A 17,933-nucleotide genomic window follows, 5' to 3' on the forward strand; every position below is an offset into this window, starting at 1 on the left:
CAACCCCGGCGAGCTTATAAATTACTTACCCTCCCCAAAGATCGAGGAGGTTTAGCTCTCCCAAATTTAAAACCTTATTATTGGGCATCCGTGCTATTATATAGCAGTGGGCTACTGCAGAATATCGGGGCTGAGGAAACGTGCAGGGGCGACACACCTATTTTTCAATTAATTATTGGTAATAAATGCACAGGGTACTTATGGCGAAATTTGCACGACAGCTATCATAAAAAAGTCAGATTTAAAACTCCCTACAGTGGGTTTAAGGTATGGAAGGCCGCGAGAAGAATGCTGGGCTTAGGGCGAATATTATATTACACACCCTAAGGGCCAACCCAATTCTTCCGAAAATCTTTAGAGACAACTGTATACACAGATGGGATAAGGCGGGAATAGTTCAGTTAGGTTCTCCTCTACAGGGATCCAATCCTTTGAAAACTTTGAAAAAAGACTACCAATTGGACTGGCAGGGCTTTTTAAAATATCTTCAAATTCTGGACTTTCTGACACGAAAGCTAGGGGGGAGGGTATTGTGTGAAAAATCAACTTTAGTGGAAACAATTCCTCACACCAGAAAAAGTACTAGTGGGGGAATTTACACCCTTCTCAACGCACTGTTTCCGGATGATATGGAGAAAACCTCACGGAAATGGCAGGGAAAAACAGGAATATCTTATGTTGAATTTAATTATGCTTATTCACTCTCAAACTATTCTCATATCTACCAAATTACAGGCACAGTTTTTCAAAACGTCCTTTTTTTGTATTATAATTATACGCCAGATAAAATTGCCAAATGGGGGAGTGGCAAGGGAACCTGTTGCCCAAGATGCATGGTATTTAATGCGGACTGTGCACATATTTTCTCCACATGTGTAAGACTATCATCTCTAAAACAAGATATAGAGAAATTCTTGTCTGCAGTATTGCAAAGGGATATGGCTTTGTCTAGCGAAGTAATCTTATTAGAGGCAATCGATCCTAGCATAAGACATGAGCTCATCTTTATTGCTATGGCGGTCTTAAGATTATGTATAGCCTCAGCATGGCTGGACCCTATAGCGCCGTCCTTCCAACAATGGCTAGCCAGGTTATTAGCTATCTCTAATTTGGAGACAGTTATTTACAAACGGAAAGGCAAAAAACCACGTAAAAAGGGGGCTGAGGATCTGGACTCCTCCGGTAGAATGGTGTCTAGCCCAATGTCAATTGAAGCAGATTTTTTGAAGAATAATCAAATGTATGTTGGAATAAGAATGCTACTGTTGATTATAATTTAATGTGAATAATGAAGTTGTATGCATACTTGTCTGACCCGGGAGGGTGGGAGGAAGGGTCTGGGGGGGAGGGGGTGTTAATTGTGTGAAAAAAATCTGAATAGTTATTTTTTTTAAATAAAAGGGAAATGAGCATGGGTCTTTACTTGTTGCCTGTTGCTAATACTGCATACTAGGAAAGCAGCATGAAAATGAAAACATTTGCATGTAATAACATATCAAATTGAGAGACCTTGCGCACAACTGCTTAATTAGGAGACCCAACAAAAGTATTCCAGAGCAGTCAGCCTCCAACAGGGAATTTGTAAACTTGAAGCAGTGCCCTTAATCAGGAGATGCACAAGAGCATTTTGGATGAGTGATTTCAGGAGAGCTACAGCTTTTTTCAGCTGTAGTCACTGTCTGATAAAGCTAGAATTCCAAAACCCTTTTCCTGTTCATGCATACCTTGTCCCAGAAAAATAGGTAAGACTGGCTGAACTCAAATTCCTCAATGTTGAATTTCTTCATGAAAGGTAGCCTTATGACATTCAGACAGGAGAATATCCAGCATCTCCCTAGAAAAATTAATGAACATCAATTAGCACAGAGAAGTAGTGACTCCTTTCACAAGAGTCATGTCTAATATACCGCCTAGCACAAGAAATACAAATGAAGTACAGAAGCATACCTTGCAGCAGCTCAACGCTACCACCTTTCATAGCTATCAAACACACACATTAAATGGCATTCAATAAGTGCTATACAATAATATATAACACAACCATAAACATCTATATCCGTATAAACACTTCTCAAATTCTACTTTGACACCCACCCCTCCCCTTTTCTCATATGGTTCTCAGATCCTCAATGACCTGAAAATCCTCGTATAAAAAGCAGGTTTTGAAATATTGGCTTTGCTTCCTGATTACCCAGTAGTACAGGCTTGGCGCACTTGAAGCATCCATGTATGCTAGCATAAGATACCACAGAGAACATACTTCTGCTTTCAGTTGTCAATTTTAACCTAATTTTCCTACAGCATTTAACCTCAACTAGATGCAGTTCAGCTCCTCCTGTTCAGTGTTTGCTCCATTTCATGCTACAAACAACAGTGACAGCAGTGACTACTGCAAGTAGCATTGGCAAAGCTTATAGGTCGCGCCTTTAGAACCTACTGGATTTGCTATGGTCTGCTGAAGTAACATTGCTAAAGAAATCATTAATTAAAAAGGCTCTGGAGCGTATGTACACCAGTGGAATTAAAGATGATCCATTTTTAGGTCTCGCCTGAGACAGCGCATGCGCAGTTCCTTCGAGACATTTAGTAAGTGTCTTTTAAAAGTGCCACCAGAGGCTTTTGCTGGCCTACAGCTTGCGTTCACGAGCTTGTGCATGTCCACAGCTGCCATCTGAGTTTTTATTGCTCTAATCAGGCTCCTCTGCTTGCACTACCCCCTCCCTTTTCCCCCTCCCTTTTCCCCCTCCCTCCTGGTCAGCTTCATTTGTGTCTTCTAGCTGTGAATCATGCTCCTCTGCTTGCACTTCCCCTCCCTTCTCCCCCTCCCTCTTCGTCAGTTCCATTTGTGTCTTCCATCACTGTGAATGCTTCTGCTTCCACCAGGCACACAAACCACCAGCCGTCAGTGCACGCTTCCACCGGGCACGCATACACTAGGCAGCTCCTCTGCTTGCACTTCCCCTCCCTTCTCCCCCTCCCTCTTCGTCAGTTCCATTTGTGTCTTCTATCACTGTGAATGCTTCTGATTCCACCAGACACACACACCACCAGCCGTCAGTGCATGCTTCCACCAGGCACACACACCACCAGCCGTCAGTGCATGCATCCACCAGGCACACACACCAACAGCCGTCAGTGCACGCTTCCACCGGGCACTCACGCCACCAGCCGTCAGTGCACGCCTCCATCAGGTGCACGCTTAAACCAGGCACACACACCACCAGCGGTCAGTGCACGATTCCACCAGGCACACACACCACCAGCCGTCAGTGCACGCATCCACCAGGCACACACACCACCAGCCGTAAGTGCACGCTTGCACCAAGCACACACACCACCAGCCGTAAGTGCACACTTCCACCAGGCACACACACCAACAGCGGTCAGTGCACGCTTCCACCAGGGACACACACCACCAGGTACACACACCACCAGCCGTCAGTGCACGCTTCCACCAGGTGCACGCCTAAACCAGGCACACACACCACCAGCCGTCTGTGCACGATTCCACCAGGCACACACACCACCAGCAGTCAGTGCACGCTTGCACCAAGCACACACACCACCAGCCGTAAGTGCACGCTTCCACCAGGCACACACACCACCAGCAGTCAGTGCACGCTTCCACCAGGCACACACACCACCAGCAGTCAGTGCACGCTTGCACCAAGCACACACACCACCAGCCGTAAGTGCACACTTCCACCAGGCACACACACCACCAGCGGTCAGTGCACGCTTCCACCAGGGACAAACACCACCAGGTACACACACCACCAGCCGTCAGTGCACGCTTCCACCAGGTGCACGCCTAAACCAGGCACACACACTACCAGCCGTAAGTGCACGCTTCCACCAGGCACACACACCACCAGCGGTCAGTGCACGTTTCCACCAGGCACACACACAACCAGCCGTCAGTGCACGCTTCCACCAGGGACACACACCACCAGGTACACACACCACCAGCTGTCAGTGCACGCTTCCACCAGGCACACACACCACCAGCTGTCAGTGCACGCTTCCACCAGGCACACACACCACCAGCCGTCAGTGCACGCTACCACCAGGTACACACACACCACCAGCAGCCAGTGCACGCTACCACCAGGCACACACACACCACCAGCCATCAGTGCACGCTGCCACCAGGCACACACACCACCAGCCGTCAGTGCACACTTCCACCAGGCACACACACCACCAGCCGTCAGTGCACGCTTCCACCAGACGCACACACCACCAGCCGTCAGGGCACGCTTCCACCAGGCACACACCACAAGCCGTCAGTGCACGCTCCCACCAGGCATACACACGATCAGCCGTCAGTGTACGCTTTCACCAGGCACACACACCACCAGCCATCAGTGCACGATTCCAGCAGGCACACACATCACCAGCCGTTAGTGCACGCTTCCACCAGGCACACACAGCACCAGCCGTCAGTGCACGCTTCCACCAGGCACACACAGCACCAGCCGTCAGTGCACGCTTCCACCAGGCACACACACCACCAGCCACCACACACTACCAGCCGTCGGTGCACGCTTCCACCAGGCACACAACCCCAGCCGTCAGTGCACGCTGTCACTAGGCGCACACACACACCACCAGCCGTCGGTGCACGCTTTCACCTGGCACACACACCACCAGCCGTCAGTGCACCCTTCCACCAAGCACACACACACCACCAGCCGTCAGTGCTCGCTTCCACCAGGCACACACACACCACCAGCAGTCAGTGCAGACTTCCACCAGCCGTCAGTGCACGCTTCCACCAGGCACAGACACCCCCTGCCATCAGTGCACGCTTTCACCAGGCACACACCACCAGCCATCATAGCACGCTTCCACCAGGCACACACACCACCAGCCGTCAGTGCACGCTTCCACAAGGCACACACACCACCAGCCGTCAGTGCACGCTTCCACCAGACACACACACCACCAGCCGTCAGGGCACGCTTCAACCAGGCGCACGCTTCCACCAGGCGCACACACCACCAGCCGTCAGTGTACGATTCCACCAGGCACACACACCACCAGCCGTCAGTGCACGCTTCCACCAGGCACACACACCACCAGCCGTCAGTGCATGCTTCCACCAGGCACACACACCACCAGCCATCAGTGCACGCTTCCACCAGGCGCACACACCACCAGCCGTCAGTGTACGATTCCACCAGGCACACACACCACCAGCCGTCAGTGCACGCTTCCACCAGGCACACACACCACCAGCCGTCAGTGCATGCTTCCACCAGGCACACACACCACCAGCCGTCAGTGCACGCTTCCACCAGGCACACACACCACCAGCGTCAGTGCACGCTTGCACCAAGCCCACACACCACCAGCCGTCAGTGCACGCTTCCACCAGGCACACACACCACCAGCGGTCAGTGCACGATTCCACCAGGCACACACACCCTGACTCTGCGGCCTGTGAACTGACGGGCCGGGGCTCTGCTGCCTGTTAGCGCCGGGGCCTGGACTCCACCTGGCTACCCCTGCCGGCGCCTGCACTTCTGCTTGGACACCCCCCGGAGACCTGTCGGATAACTGGCATCATGGGAGGCGACGGCGCCCCACCCTTGAAATATCGAAGCTCCGAGGGGAGCCTGGGAAGTGAGTACCACCGCTTGGCTGCTTAGAGTCGCGGCTGGGGCGCCGCGGCCCCCTGGGGGGACGCGACCATCACCCTTACAGGGCCAGGATGCGGTAAGCCGAGGCCGGTCACCGGACTGTCACCGCAACGCGAGGGGGCCTTCTCACTGCTGTGTCCCGCTCGGCCCATCTGACTGGCCGCTTTGGGGGCCTGCTGGACAGTCCGCTACCCTATACGCCTCCCCTCCACCCACGAACAGAACACGAGAGGCCGGTGATCCCTGCTGGGCGGCTGAGCTGGCCGCTGCGGCCTGCATGGACTGACGTCGCAGGCCTACGGGCGCCATTTCTCAGCAGAGTGTTGGGCGCGCACGAGCCTTGGTGCCCGGCGGAACTCCCTGGCCCCGGCTGCCAGTGACCTCCCCTCACCTACCTGTGGGCTGCCTGCCTGCGAATGCTTGAAGAACAGACCGGCACCGGGCCCTGGCAAGAGATTGAGGCTGTCGGGGGCGCGGTCACTGGAGGACGCGGCGTCCGTGCTGGAGGGGGAGCCTCGGCCCTACGTTACTGGAGGCGCCCTCTGACATTCATCCTGCTGCGGGCCGGCTGCATAGCCGCGCTGAGGTGACCACATGCCCCTGGCTCCACCGGCGAACCCCCACGGACATTACACCTGCTGTGGCTCCCTCACACTCTCCTGTTGATTTCGGCACCTATTCATACCATGGTGACACCGAGGGCTGATACCTACCGGCTATACTGGTGAATGCTGACACCGTGAACTACTGTCGCCATACTGGCCGCGCGCTTCTGCTACGAACTGCACGACACTATCCCGTCAGTGCCTGCCTCTTCGTGACCGGTCGGGTAGCCCACAGTTCCTAGTGTTGCCTGCCGACATCGTCTGATTGCCCGCGCCGAGGGTACTGTCTACCTTACTATCCTTCAGACAGGAACAGACGCCACGCCTCTTCAGGCCGCGAACTGAGAAACACCTAGCCGCTTCGGCCCCCTGTGGACCCTGCCTGACACCTCATTTCATCGCTCTTCTCATGTCTGGAGGGGTGAAAACACACACTGGCACAGGTGGTGCCCAACTGAAGGGGAAGACTGACAAGACATCGAGAACAATGGACGCCGACCAGGTGATGACGAGGCTGGACAGCGTGCTTGCTGCTATGGAACGTTTGGAAGAATCGCTCCAGCTGACCCGAACCTCGTTGGAGACCAAAATAGACTGTGTTGCGATTGACCTCACACATCTGAGAGACGATCATAAAAAACTGGCGGATCGCACCAAAGTCCTGGAGGGATCGGTGGCGGACCTCGAGCCCCGAGTCAATCAGACAGACAAACATGTCCAAGACCTCCTGTATAGGGTGGAATTTCTGGAGGATCGAGCCGAGGACGCGGAAGGGCGGGCACGAAGGAATAACATCAGGCTGGTAGGAATTCCGGAAAAATGGGAAGGGACAGATCCTACCCAACATGTGGAAGAATGGCTGAGAAATATACTACCGGAGGGCACACTATCGCCCTACTTCGTGATGGAGCGAGCGCACCGGGTGCCGACGAGACCACTTCCTACTGGCTCCAACCTGCGGCCGCTGCTTCTCCGGATATTGAACTACTGGGACCGTGACTCCGTCCTGCGGGAAGCTAGAAGGCTTGGCGAGGTTCGCATAGATAACGCTACAGTGATGTTCTTCCCTGACTATACAGTTCAGGTGCAACGCCAGAGGCATTCCTTCCTCGAGGTGAAATGACGGCTGCGCACTGCAGGCCTCAAATACTCCCTCCTCTTCCCTGCCAAGCTGCGGGTGGTGACACGAGATAAGACTTATATTTTCACCGATCCAGAAGAAGTTAACGCCTGGCTCGATGGCGGCACTGATACGGCGCCAAGACAGCCACATGGCCCGGCGACGAGACCGCGAACACGTGGACCGCGACGACGAAACAGAGCATCTTCGACACAACGCCAGGACGCCACGGTGAGCCGCTCCCCACCTGCGGAACAGGTTATCCAGGAACAACGAGATGCACTCCGCAAAGTCACCAAAATTAGCAGCTCCCCAACGTCTGGCGCCGCGCTAGACAAGCCCGCGGACGTTTCCGAGCGATGATGAAGCCATCTACGGGATGTCGGATTCTCCGCTCTCCACCGACCCACCGGATGTTACACCCCAGACCGCAGACCTGCTCAACTGATGCCACTTGCGGACCTTCGGCGAAGCCCCCTCGGGCCACCGCTGCCTTGGCCGTGTCCAGGACCAGGCACTGCCGTGCCTCTGGGGCTTGGCGCCCAGGGAGGCATCCACGCCTTGGGGAGCGACGGAGGATGCAGGACACAGTGAGTACTGCCCATGTCACTCAGACAATACCACAGTGTTGTAATAAGGGGGGCTCCCTTGCACCTCCTCTGTCCCTTGTCCGTTGTCCACGGGTGACCAGCCGTGCACGTGACACAGGGGTGCGGCCGGCCCTGAACTGTTCTAACAACTGAATTGCCGGGCTGGGACTTCTGCATGATAAGCTAGGCTGAACTGACCTACTACTGCTATATGGCTACGCGCTGCCTGCTTTGTGAGGCCCGGGAAGGCTGATGACCCCCTTCTCTTACCAAGACACTGTACTGCTGCACTGTGCCTGGCACATACCACGCCCCTAGACTTGAAAGGTTGCTCCTCTCCCTCGAGAGTTTGGACGGTGGCATGTTTGGCTACTGCCCTTTTGGTATTTACCGTTGGTTTACCCCCCCCCCCCTGGCCTGTCTTGTTATTTCCTTGCTGCCCTCCTCTTATTTTTTTGGGATATGGTACTAGTGTTGACAGAAATGACTATCGATGTAAATTGTGGGATTGTACAATGGGCCTGGGGTCAGCTAATGCAATGGGGGGGGGGAGGGATTGTCTGAATTGTAACAATGGCTGCGATAAAGTGTGTACATGGAACATTAGGGGCATGCACATGCCATCACGCCGATATCAAATATTCTCCTACCTCAAACGACACAGGGTTCAAATTGCACTCTTGCAGGAGACGCACCTAAACAAGGCGGAAGTGCTCTCACTGCGCCGTCGCTGGAAGGGACAACTATACGCCACAGAATACTCCTCATATGCCCGTGGGGCGCTGCTATGGGTAAGGCCGGTACTCCCTTTGCCATGACACACTCTTACATTGACCCGGAGGGTAGGTTTGTGCTGGTACAGGGCAGCCTAGATGGGCAACCTGTGGTCCTGACCTCCCTGTACTCCCCCAATAAAGATCAGGGCAGCTTTTTCGCACACTTATTAGAGAAACTGGCGCCCTGGCACGGAGTCCCCTGGATAATCGGGGGCGACTATAACTGCATACTAGACACGGCCCTAGATCGCTCTGCTCCACCAAAACCTGGTGCCCCGACTTGTGGTGCCATGAAAGCGCTCATCCATTGGGCAGCGCAGTGGGACCTACATGACGCTTGGCGCACACACAACCCTGCTTCTAGGGTGTACTCCTACTACTCAGGAGCACACATTCTGCATGTGCGCCAGGACCGCTACATGGTGTCTCCTGAACTTCTGCCCCTAATTATAGATGCGCAATACATGGGCCGCACTCACTCGGACCACAACCCGCATACATTGGATATCGCATGGGAACGCCCACGCCCACCCATTCCTAACTGGCGACTACAGCCCACCCTCTTGCTGGACCCCCCCTTCCGAGATTCCCTGCACGCCTGCGTAGCGTAATATTTTGCGGATAATTCCGACACCGCGACTTCCACGCAGATTGAATGGGACGCATTTAAGGTCGTGATCAGGGGGCACTGCCTAGGCACACAGGGACATATGCCGAAAAAGTTGGAGGGAGATTTACAACGAGTAGAGACCGACCTGCTCCGACAAGAGCAGGAGGCGATGACAGGAGCTGACGGACCACTGCTTGCAGCTCGCGAGGAGCATGCCCAGCTGCTGGAACGGCTCCGTCACCTTAACTATGCCGCTCACTCCGCACGCACGCACCATCTTAGTGATAAACCTGACAAATTACTGGCCTGGCTTGTCAGACAAGAAGACCGCACGACACCTGTGTCTGCTATCCACAGCGCTGAGGAAGGGGTGGTGTACACACAGGGCAAAATACACCAAGCCTTTGTACGACACTACAGAGCCCTGTATCGGTCTCAGCTCAGGGCTCCTGCCGAAGATATCGCAGACTACCTCTCGGACGTCCAGCTGCCACTCCTCACAGCTGCGCAACAGGGTGATCTGGAAGCGCCGCTCACATCAGAGGACCTGTGCGACACCATTTTTGCTCTCTCCAATGGCAAGTTGCCTGACCCAGATGGGCTACCTGCCGAATTTTTTAAGACATTCTCCGAAATCCTACTTCCTGAGTTGCTCAAGGTTTACAATGCTGCTATTGACGATATGGCGCTCCCCACCACTCTCAACAAGGCCACTCTTCTCGCTCCTAAAGCCTGGCAGAGACGGCACAAACATGGGCTCTTACAGGCCGCTGGCACTGTTAAATACAGATTATAAAATCTTCACCTCCCTCTTAGCTCGACGCTTGGCTGCCGTAGCCCCGACTCTTGTCCATCGTGACCAGAATGGCTTCGTGCCTGCCCGCAGCACCTCATACAATATTCGCCGACTCTTCAAGATACAGGAATATGCCCCGCTTCACTGGCCAAGGTCGGGATGCTTGACCTCGAGAAGGCCTTTGATTCGGTGGAATGGCCCTACCTCAGGGCAGTGCTGAGAAGTTCAACCTGGGGGACACCTACATCGATATGGTTGGACTGCTCGATCAGAGACCCACTGTGCGGGTACGAGTGGGCGGGCTGCTCTCGGATGCACTTGACGTGCGAAGAGGCACCAGACAGGGCTGCCCCTTGTCGCCACTCCTTTTTACCCTGGCCATGGAGCCCCTCGCGTCGTTGTTGCGGACGCGAGGAATGTACTGAGGGATTCCATTGGCGGACGGCTTACACTTGGTCTCGCTTTATGCGGATGACCTGCTCCTATATGTGCGCGACCTCACGAGTGTGCCGCACTGACTGTCGGACATCTTCCAGACATTTGAGGAGATGTCGGGCCTCAGGGTCAACTGGGCCAAATCTGGTGTGTACTTGTTCAGCCCCGACACGCAGGAGTGTGACATTCGCATCAGTGGTGAGAGGCTTGCCTGGTATCCCACTACGTTTAAGTATCTCGGAATACACATCTACCGGAACCCATCTGACGTAATGGAGGGGAACCTAATACGCACAATCTCTTCGCTGCGCGCACAGATGGCCTTCTGGAAGACACTGCCCCTGAATGTGCCCAGCCGGATAGCGCTATCCAAAATGATAGTCTTACCACGATTGTTGTATCACTTTGCCAATATTCCGACCTATGCCCGAGTGTTTCGGGACTTAGATACCATGACCCGGAGCCTCATATGGAATGCTGGAAGGCCACGGGTTGCACTGACGAAACTTTATGCGCCCACCGAGATGGGGGGGTTGGCAGTCCCCAATTACGAACTGTACTATCTGGCGGCACAGCTGCAGTGGGTGTCGTGCTGGCTAGGTGGGAGAAATCTGGATGATACCGCTACTGACATCACGGTATGGACCCATACGCAGGTCTGTACATTATTTCACCCCCTGACCAAGGGGCCCCGCCCGCTGCCACTACACATGGCGGTGGCTCGTAAATGCTTTTTGCGCAGCCTGAAACTGACCCAGGAGGTAAAGCCTTATGCACCCGCGCTTCCCCTGCTGGGCACCCCTCGGCGAGGCGCGGGGTCGCGACGCAGACTATGCTGGAGGCCTGGATGGCGGCTGGCGTGGAAACGATAGGCGATCTTTATGCGGATGCAGCGCTGCTTCCCTTCGGAGAACTGGCAGGCAACACGGACATGCCAGCCGGACAGTTCCTCCTCCATGCATCACTGTTGCGTGCGTACGCGGACTCCTGGAGTGACATTCATGAGGAATTGCCAATACATCTTCTCATACAGTACCTACATGTAATGAGTAGTGGCTCCCACATTATACACTGGCTAGCACAGGCCCTTCTCACACACACGCAACGCTCCACACAGCCGATACGGGATAAATGGGCGGCTTGCCAAGGGAGGAGGTGGACCGACAAGGAGTGGACGATGGTATTGGCTAGCCCTGTAAACATCCCTCGCAACGTACGCTTCAAAATAATACAGTTTTATATTCTCCATCAAGCATACTTGTCACCGGATAGGATCAACAGATATTTCGCGACCAACACAGCTAGCTGCCCCCGGTGCACCCTGACTGGCGCGGACATTTTGCATATGCTCTGGAACTGCCCCACCCTGACCACATACTGGAATGAGGTGACGACCCTGCTGACACAGAGCGCAGGCGCAGGCCTACCCCACACATGGGAAGCATGCATTCTTGGGTTGTATAAAAGGACTAAACTGAATAAAGTACCGACCAGATTCTGGGACTTAGGGCTCATTGCTGCTAAACGCATGCTCACCAAACATTGGTAGAAAAGGGAACCCCCGCTCACCAAATATTGGTGCACTTCCTTCACTAATTGGGCGAGAGCTGAAAGCATCACACTGCACTGTGAAGAAACTGCAGGGTTAAGGAAGTTTCCTATCGCACAACTTTGGGATGATACCTTGAAATCCTTTCAACAGGCCAGTCTGGTTCGAGGGCTCACTTAGAAGATTGCACAGCGCACGGGGCGAACACCTATGGGATAAGACACCACCACATAGCCAGACCGCACTGGCCCCCTGGCTATGAGCTCGACTGCTAACCTCCCTACCACTTCCTGGTTCATGGCAGGCGGACAGACCGACCTCCCCCGACCCACCGAGTAATAACCACCGCACTTTTACCATACTACTCACTGACCTGGGCACCCGGACCCATGCCTACACGTAGACCCACATTATGACACTGTACATCTGCTGCCGAGACATATCCCCCCCACTCTTTCTTTCTACCCCACTCCACGATCACTTCGTGATCCCAGAGGCCCTATTCTTTCTTTTTATGCCATTTTTTGCCCTGTTTGACCTCCTGTTCCTGAGGAGGTCTTGTTTGGGAGTTATTACGGCAACCCTGATTGCCATATTTGTTCAATTATTGGATATGTTGAATTGGAGGACTGGCCACACCTCGTACCCGAATGCCTAGGGAGACAACACAATTAACATGTAAAGTGACAAGTGACCATGATTACACAAGATTAAACAAGACCAAACATGATATATATAGAAAATTATTTTTATAAATTCATTTATCTTTTTTTCTTCATTTTGATTCAGTATACATTTAAAATTACAATTCAGAATTTTGGTCGGTGCAACACAATAAATTATTACAATACAAAGGGAAAAAACATACACAAAATTTTTTTTGGAAGAAAATTAATTCAAAAACACAAATCGATATTAGTGTTAGAAAAAAATACTTTGAGATGGATTTTCCTAAAGAATGCCATCAAGTCATTAAACAATTCGAATTTGTTTAAGCCAGAGTGTGGTACATAACTTAAACCTTTAGATAGTAAAGAATAGACGGACTTGGCTACTCAGATTAAAGATGGGGATAGTTTTCAATCCCTCCAGTACCGGGCGTTGCGAGTTTCTAAATATCTGTTCGAATTGGGTGGTTGATGTTCCTGATACTGAGGCTGTTGTTATTTTCCCCTCTCTTCCCCCTTTCCCGCCCCCCTCTTGTTTTCTGCCATGATTGTTTGACTTATAAATGAAATGTTTGGAACTACAACCTCTTTGTATCTCCTGAAGGTGAACACTTTAATCAAAAAACCTAATGGATAAGAATGGATTCAATATAACAAGTGTTTATCAGCTAAAAGGAAAATAATTTTTGTTATAAAAGATTAATCCATAATACTTTGTGAATCGCATAAATTAAGATATATACATGATTTCCAGCTGTTGTATCAGGCACTCTATCAGAGTATGATAACAATTTTAACTAATCTGACCTGGGCCTAGGTTATTATAGTACTCATTTGATTACTATTAGATATTATTAGGTATCTGTAATGTGACATTGATTTTTCTATGTTTTCTAGTGATCGTTTAAAAACAAAAAAAATTCTGACTGCAAATGACGGACTCCTGAAGAAGGCAATAGCCTAAACGCGCGTTGAGTTCACATCTACCGCTTTGCTTACTTCACCTGCCCACTAACTATTACTGATTCATTTTTGTGTTTTTGAATTAATTTTCTTCAAAAAAAAATGTGTGTATGTTTTTTCCCTTTGTATTGTAATAATTTATTTTTTTGCACCGACCAAAATTCTGAATTGTAATTTTAAATGTATACTGAATCAAAATGAAGAAAAAAAGATAAATCATTTATAAAAATAATTTTCTATATATATCATGTTTGGTCTTGTTTAATCTTGTGTAATCATGGTCACTTGTCACTTTACATGTTAATTGTGTTGTCTCCCCAGGCTTTGGCATTTGATTTATTATCTTTCACTACTGTCCCTTGTTTCAAAATAATTGTTGTTAGTCCCTACCAGTAGTGATTTTATCATTAGTAGGTGTCCCCCTTTTTTCAAAATTTTATCACACCTGGTACCCGATACACCACAGAATGCTCCCACTCTGGCGCTGCCGCACGCTGGGAACCGAGACTCGGGTACACACGGAATGAGGCCACCAGTACATGCCACCTCCCACTACGCTTTACTTGCTGATACTATACTGGTACATAGCCCGCACATAAAGAATGCTGCTATGCCCATTGCAGACAGGATATATATAGTAATTGTCACAGCCTCAGTGAATTACGAATCGATCTGTATGTCATTTGCTTTGAAGAGTGCTGCCACTGACTTACCCTACAACATCGTCTTGTTTCTTAAGCAACTGAATGTAGAAATATTCCTGTCTTGCTATACTGACATTGTATGACTGCGTATCATCGAATTGCATGCTAAACCCAATAAAACATATTCAAACAAAAAAAAAAATAGACTTGGTCAACGCGTTTTCGGTGGGATAAGTGATATTGAAAACCACCTTCTTCAGGACCAGTCAGAACATTGCATAGGGATCTCTAACCCAGGAGTATCTACAAAAGAAATGTATAAATAAGAAAAGATTTTAGGTAAAGTGCCCCTATATTAACACTTTAAAAAGAGTAACATCCGTTTGGACGCAAGTGACACATGCATCTTGTGCTAAACATATCCACAGTCCTGTTATTATCACACCCGTGGGGAGTTTGAATCGCTTATATATATTCTTTTCTTTTTTTGTTCACCTTTATTATTGGTATCTTGCACGTTGGCCCTACTTACTTAGGTCAAGTCAGGTATTGAAATGGCAAGAATGGTACTATCAATCAGTACTGACATATTTCCAGGCTTTCATACCATACGTAATTGCCCACACCTACTCTGGGCAGTTACACAGATTCTACTTCTAATAGCCATTTTATCTATATCTCCCTATTCATGAATCCTTTAGTTACAGCATTTATATATCAGAAACAGATTACATCACACTTACTCTTTTCTGTGTGTGACGCTTTTGTCTTCGCAAAGCTAAAAATTCTGTTTACAGTTTTTCTTTTTTCAACCTTGTGTTCCAATAACTGAAGGGAGACATATATTGTCAATATTAAAATTGTCGTCTTGTTCTATTATCTTTATTAGGTTTGTCTGGAGTCACCTTCTTACCTTTTTACATCGTGAGTTAAGTATAGATTCGGTGCGATTTTTTATTTCTTTCGTTGTTCACTCTGTATAGATAGATAGGAAGGACAGAGAGCCTAATTAGCCCCCATTTTATAAACACTTTCTAATATCTTTTAGAACTAAATCTCTCATATGGGGGTACCTTTTATCAGAGTTTCTTCCGTTGTATTGATGTTCACCCAACCATCTGATTTTTATCTTGGATTATTCTCACTTATGTCTATTCCTTTTCTTTGGTTGTAAATCCAAAGTTTCTCCAAACTGCTCAGTAATTCCTAGAAGGACGTATATAGTTGTTATTATCACTGTGGCTTCCCATTTGAGCCTTATAATATTAGCAGACAACTTCTGTTATATCCTTGTTTGATAGCCAGGAAAGTTTTTTTCCTTCCCCACCAACAGTTTATTTTGCTAACTCGCTTGTAACCAATATATTAGGTCCCCTTTAATTTGCAGTAGGTCCCAACAAGAGTTCTAGCTTTTGCTCACTTCCTTTTCCTATAGTCATCAGAGCCAAAAGTTTTTTAGCCAACAGTTTGTTCTAATAACTCACTGATAGTCAATATACTTAGTCCCCTTTAATTTACACATAGCCCCAGCAAGAGTTCTAGCTTCTACTTACTTCCTATTCATATAGTAATCCGAGTCCGTAACACAGCATCCGTCCACACCTTCGGATTGCTGCTCACTGACTCCCGCTATTTATACAACTGCTGCCAGAGCCTAATGCGCTCGTAATTGATTAATTCAAGACACCTGTTAACAAATGTCAGGGGATTTCAAGTTAGTTCATGATCACATGGTCAGTTTTAGCCAATCCATTATCCGAACACGGTCAGATTCCTACACCAGTTTTTATGTGAAAATATCCGCAATTTTGTAACGGAGATTCATTATATGTCTCGTTATGGCCTCCTATCTTAAATGGTCCAGGAGAGGCAATTTTGATTACTTTATCGGGTAGTAGTATTGTCTCATATATTGTGTTACTATTGCAACAATCGTCTAGGTATCCCACCAACGTAATCCAACATCTAAGAGTTCTAGTTCTGCATGCTTTAGCCCACAATATTATCATTGCGACGTTTACAGACATGTTTGTGATTAACTCAACCTCTTATCGTTGTGTTTTCAGATTATACTGCTAACAGGAAATGGAAAGAGGACAGATTGGCGTCGGCCATCTTAGGTGTACTCACACGATATATTGTGGTGAGATATAATGTATCTCGTTGTATCATATTCCGCATGATTCCGAAATCACGATTCAAAATAATTTCTCACTTTTTTATATTCTACCATAAATTTCATTACTCTTCCAGCGATCATCTAAATAATCGATTTTAATTATTGGCCCACGCAATCAAACAATGCAAGGTTCTAATTCAGCATGCTTTATTACACTTTATTATATGTGAAATACACAGATATACCAGTGTTTCTTTTAACCTCTTTGTTGCAATCTAACACTTTTACTATTACCAGAGAGTAGAAGGAGGACAAATTTTCGTCAGCCATCTTTGGTGAACTTTCACGACATATTATAGTGGGATATATGCAGCAATTCTATCCTCCCTACCCGGAGTTATCCGCACAGATATTAGCTTCTCCATTTAATTCAAATTTGTGAAAGGTTGACTCATATTTAAATAGCCTACCAATTCTCTCAGATGATCGTGGGGTAAAATCACTAAGTAACGAACCACCAGCCGTCAGTGCACGCTCCCACCAGGCACACACACCACCAGCCATCAGTGCACACTTCCACCAGGCACGCACACCACCAGCCATCAGTGCACGCTTACACCAGGCACACACACCACCAGCCATCAGTGCACGCTTTCACCAGGCACACACGCCACCAGCCATCAGTGCACGCTTTCACCAGGCACACACGCCACCAGCCGTCAGAGCACGCTTCCACCAGGCACACACACCACCAGCTGTCAGGGCACGCTTCGACCAGGCATACACTACCAGCCGTCAGTGCACGCTTCCTCCAGGCACACAGACCACCAGCCGTCAGTGCACGCTTCCACCAGGCACACACACCATTAGTGGTCAGTGCACGCTACCACCCGGCACACATATACCACCACTCGCTAGTGCACGCTACCATCAGGCACACACACACCACCAGCCGCCAGTGCACGCTACCACCAGGCACACACACACCACCAGCCGTAAGTACACGCTTCCACCAGGCACACACACCACCAGCCGTCAGGGCACGCTTCCACCAGGCACACACCACCAGCCGTCAGTGCACACTTCTACCAGGTGCACGCTTCCACCAGGCACACACACCACGAGCAGTCAGTGCACGATTCCACCAGGCACACACACCACCAGTCGTCAGTGCTCACTTCCACCAAGCACACACACCACCAGTCGTCAGTGCACGCTTCCACCAGGCACACACACCACCAGTCGTCAGTGCACGCTTCCACCAGGCACACACAGCACCAACCATCAGTGCACGCTTCCACGCTTCCACCAGGCACACACACCACCAGCCATCAGTGCAAGCTTCCACCAGGCACACACACCACCAGCCGTAACACACTACCAGCCGTCGGTGCACGCTTCCACCAGGCACAC

General features: G+C 50.0%; 1 protein-coding gene across 1 annotated transcript in view; it reads right to left on the reverse strand.

Annotated features, from left to right (window-relative positions):
- The window catches only part of BLMH (bleomycin hydrolase), a 672,774-nt gene that overhangs the window by 548,672 nt on the left and 106,169 nt on the right, over positions 1 to 17,933 (reverse strand). Inside the window, exon 3 of the mRNA XM_078680032.1 lies at positions 1,725 to 1,834. Coding sequence (XP_078536158.1) covers positions 1,725 to 1,834 — 110 coding nt within the window. The remainder of the gene's footprint in view (positions 1 to 1,724; positions 1,835 to 17,933) is intronic.

This window comes from Lissotriton helveticus, chromosome 3_1 (genome assembly GCF_964261635.1).
Source record: "Lissotriton helveticus chromosome 3_1, aLisHel1.1, whole genome shotgun sequence".
NCBI lineage: Eukaryota > Metazoa > Chordata > Amphibia > Caudata > Salamandridae > Lissotriton > Lissotriton helveticus.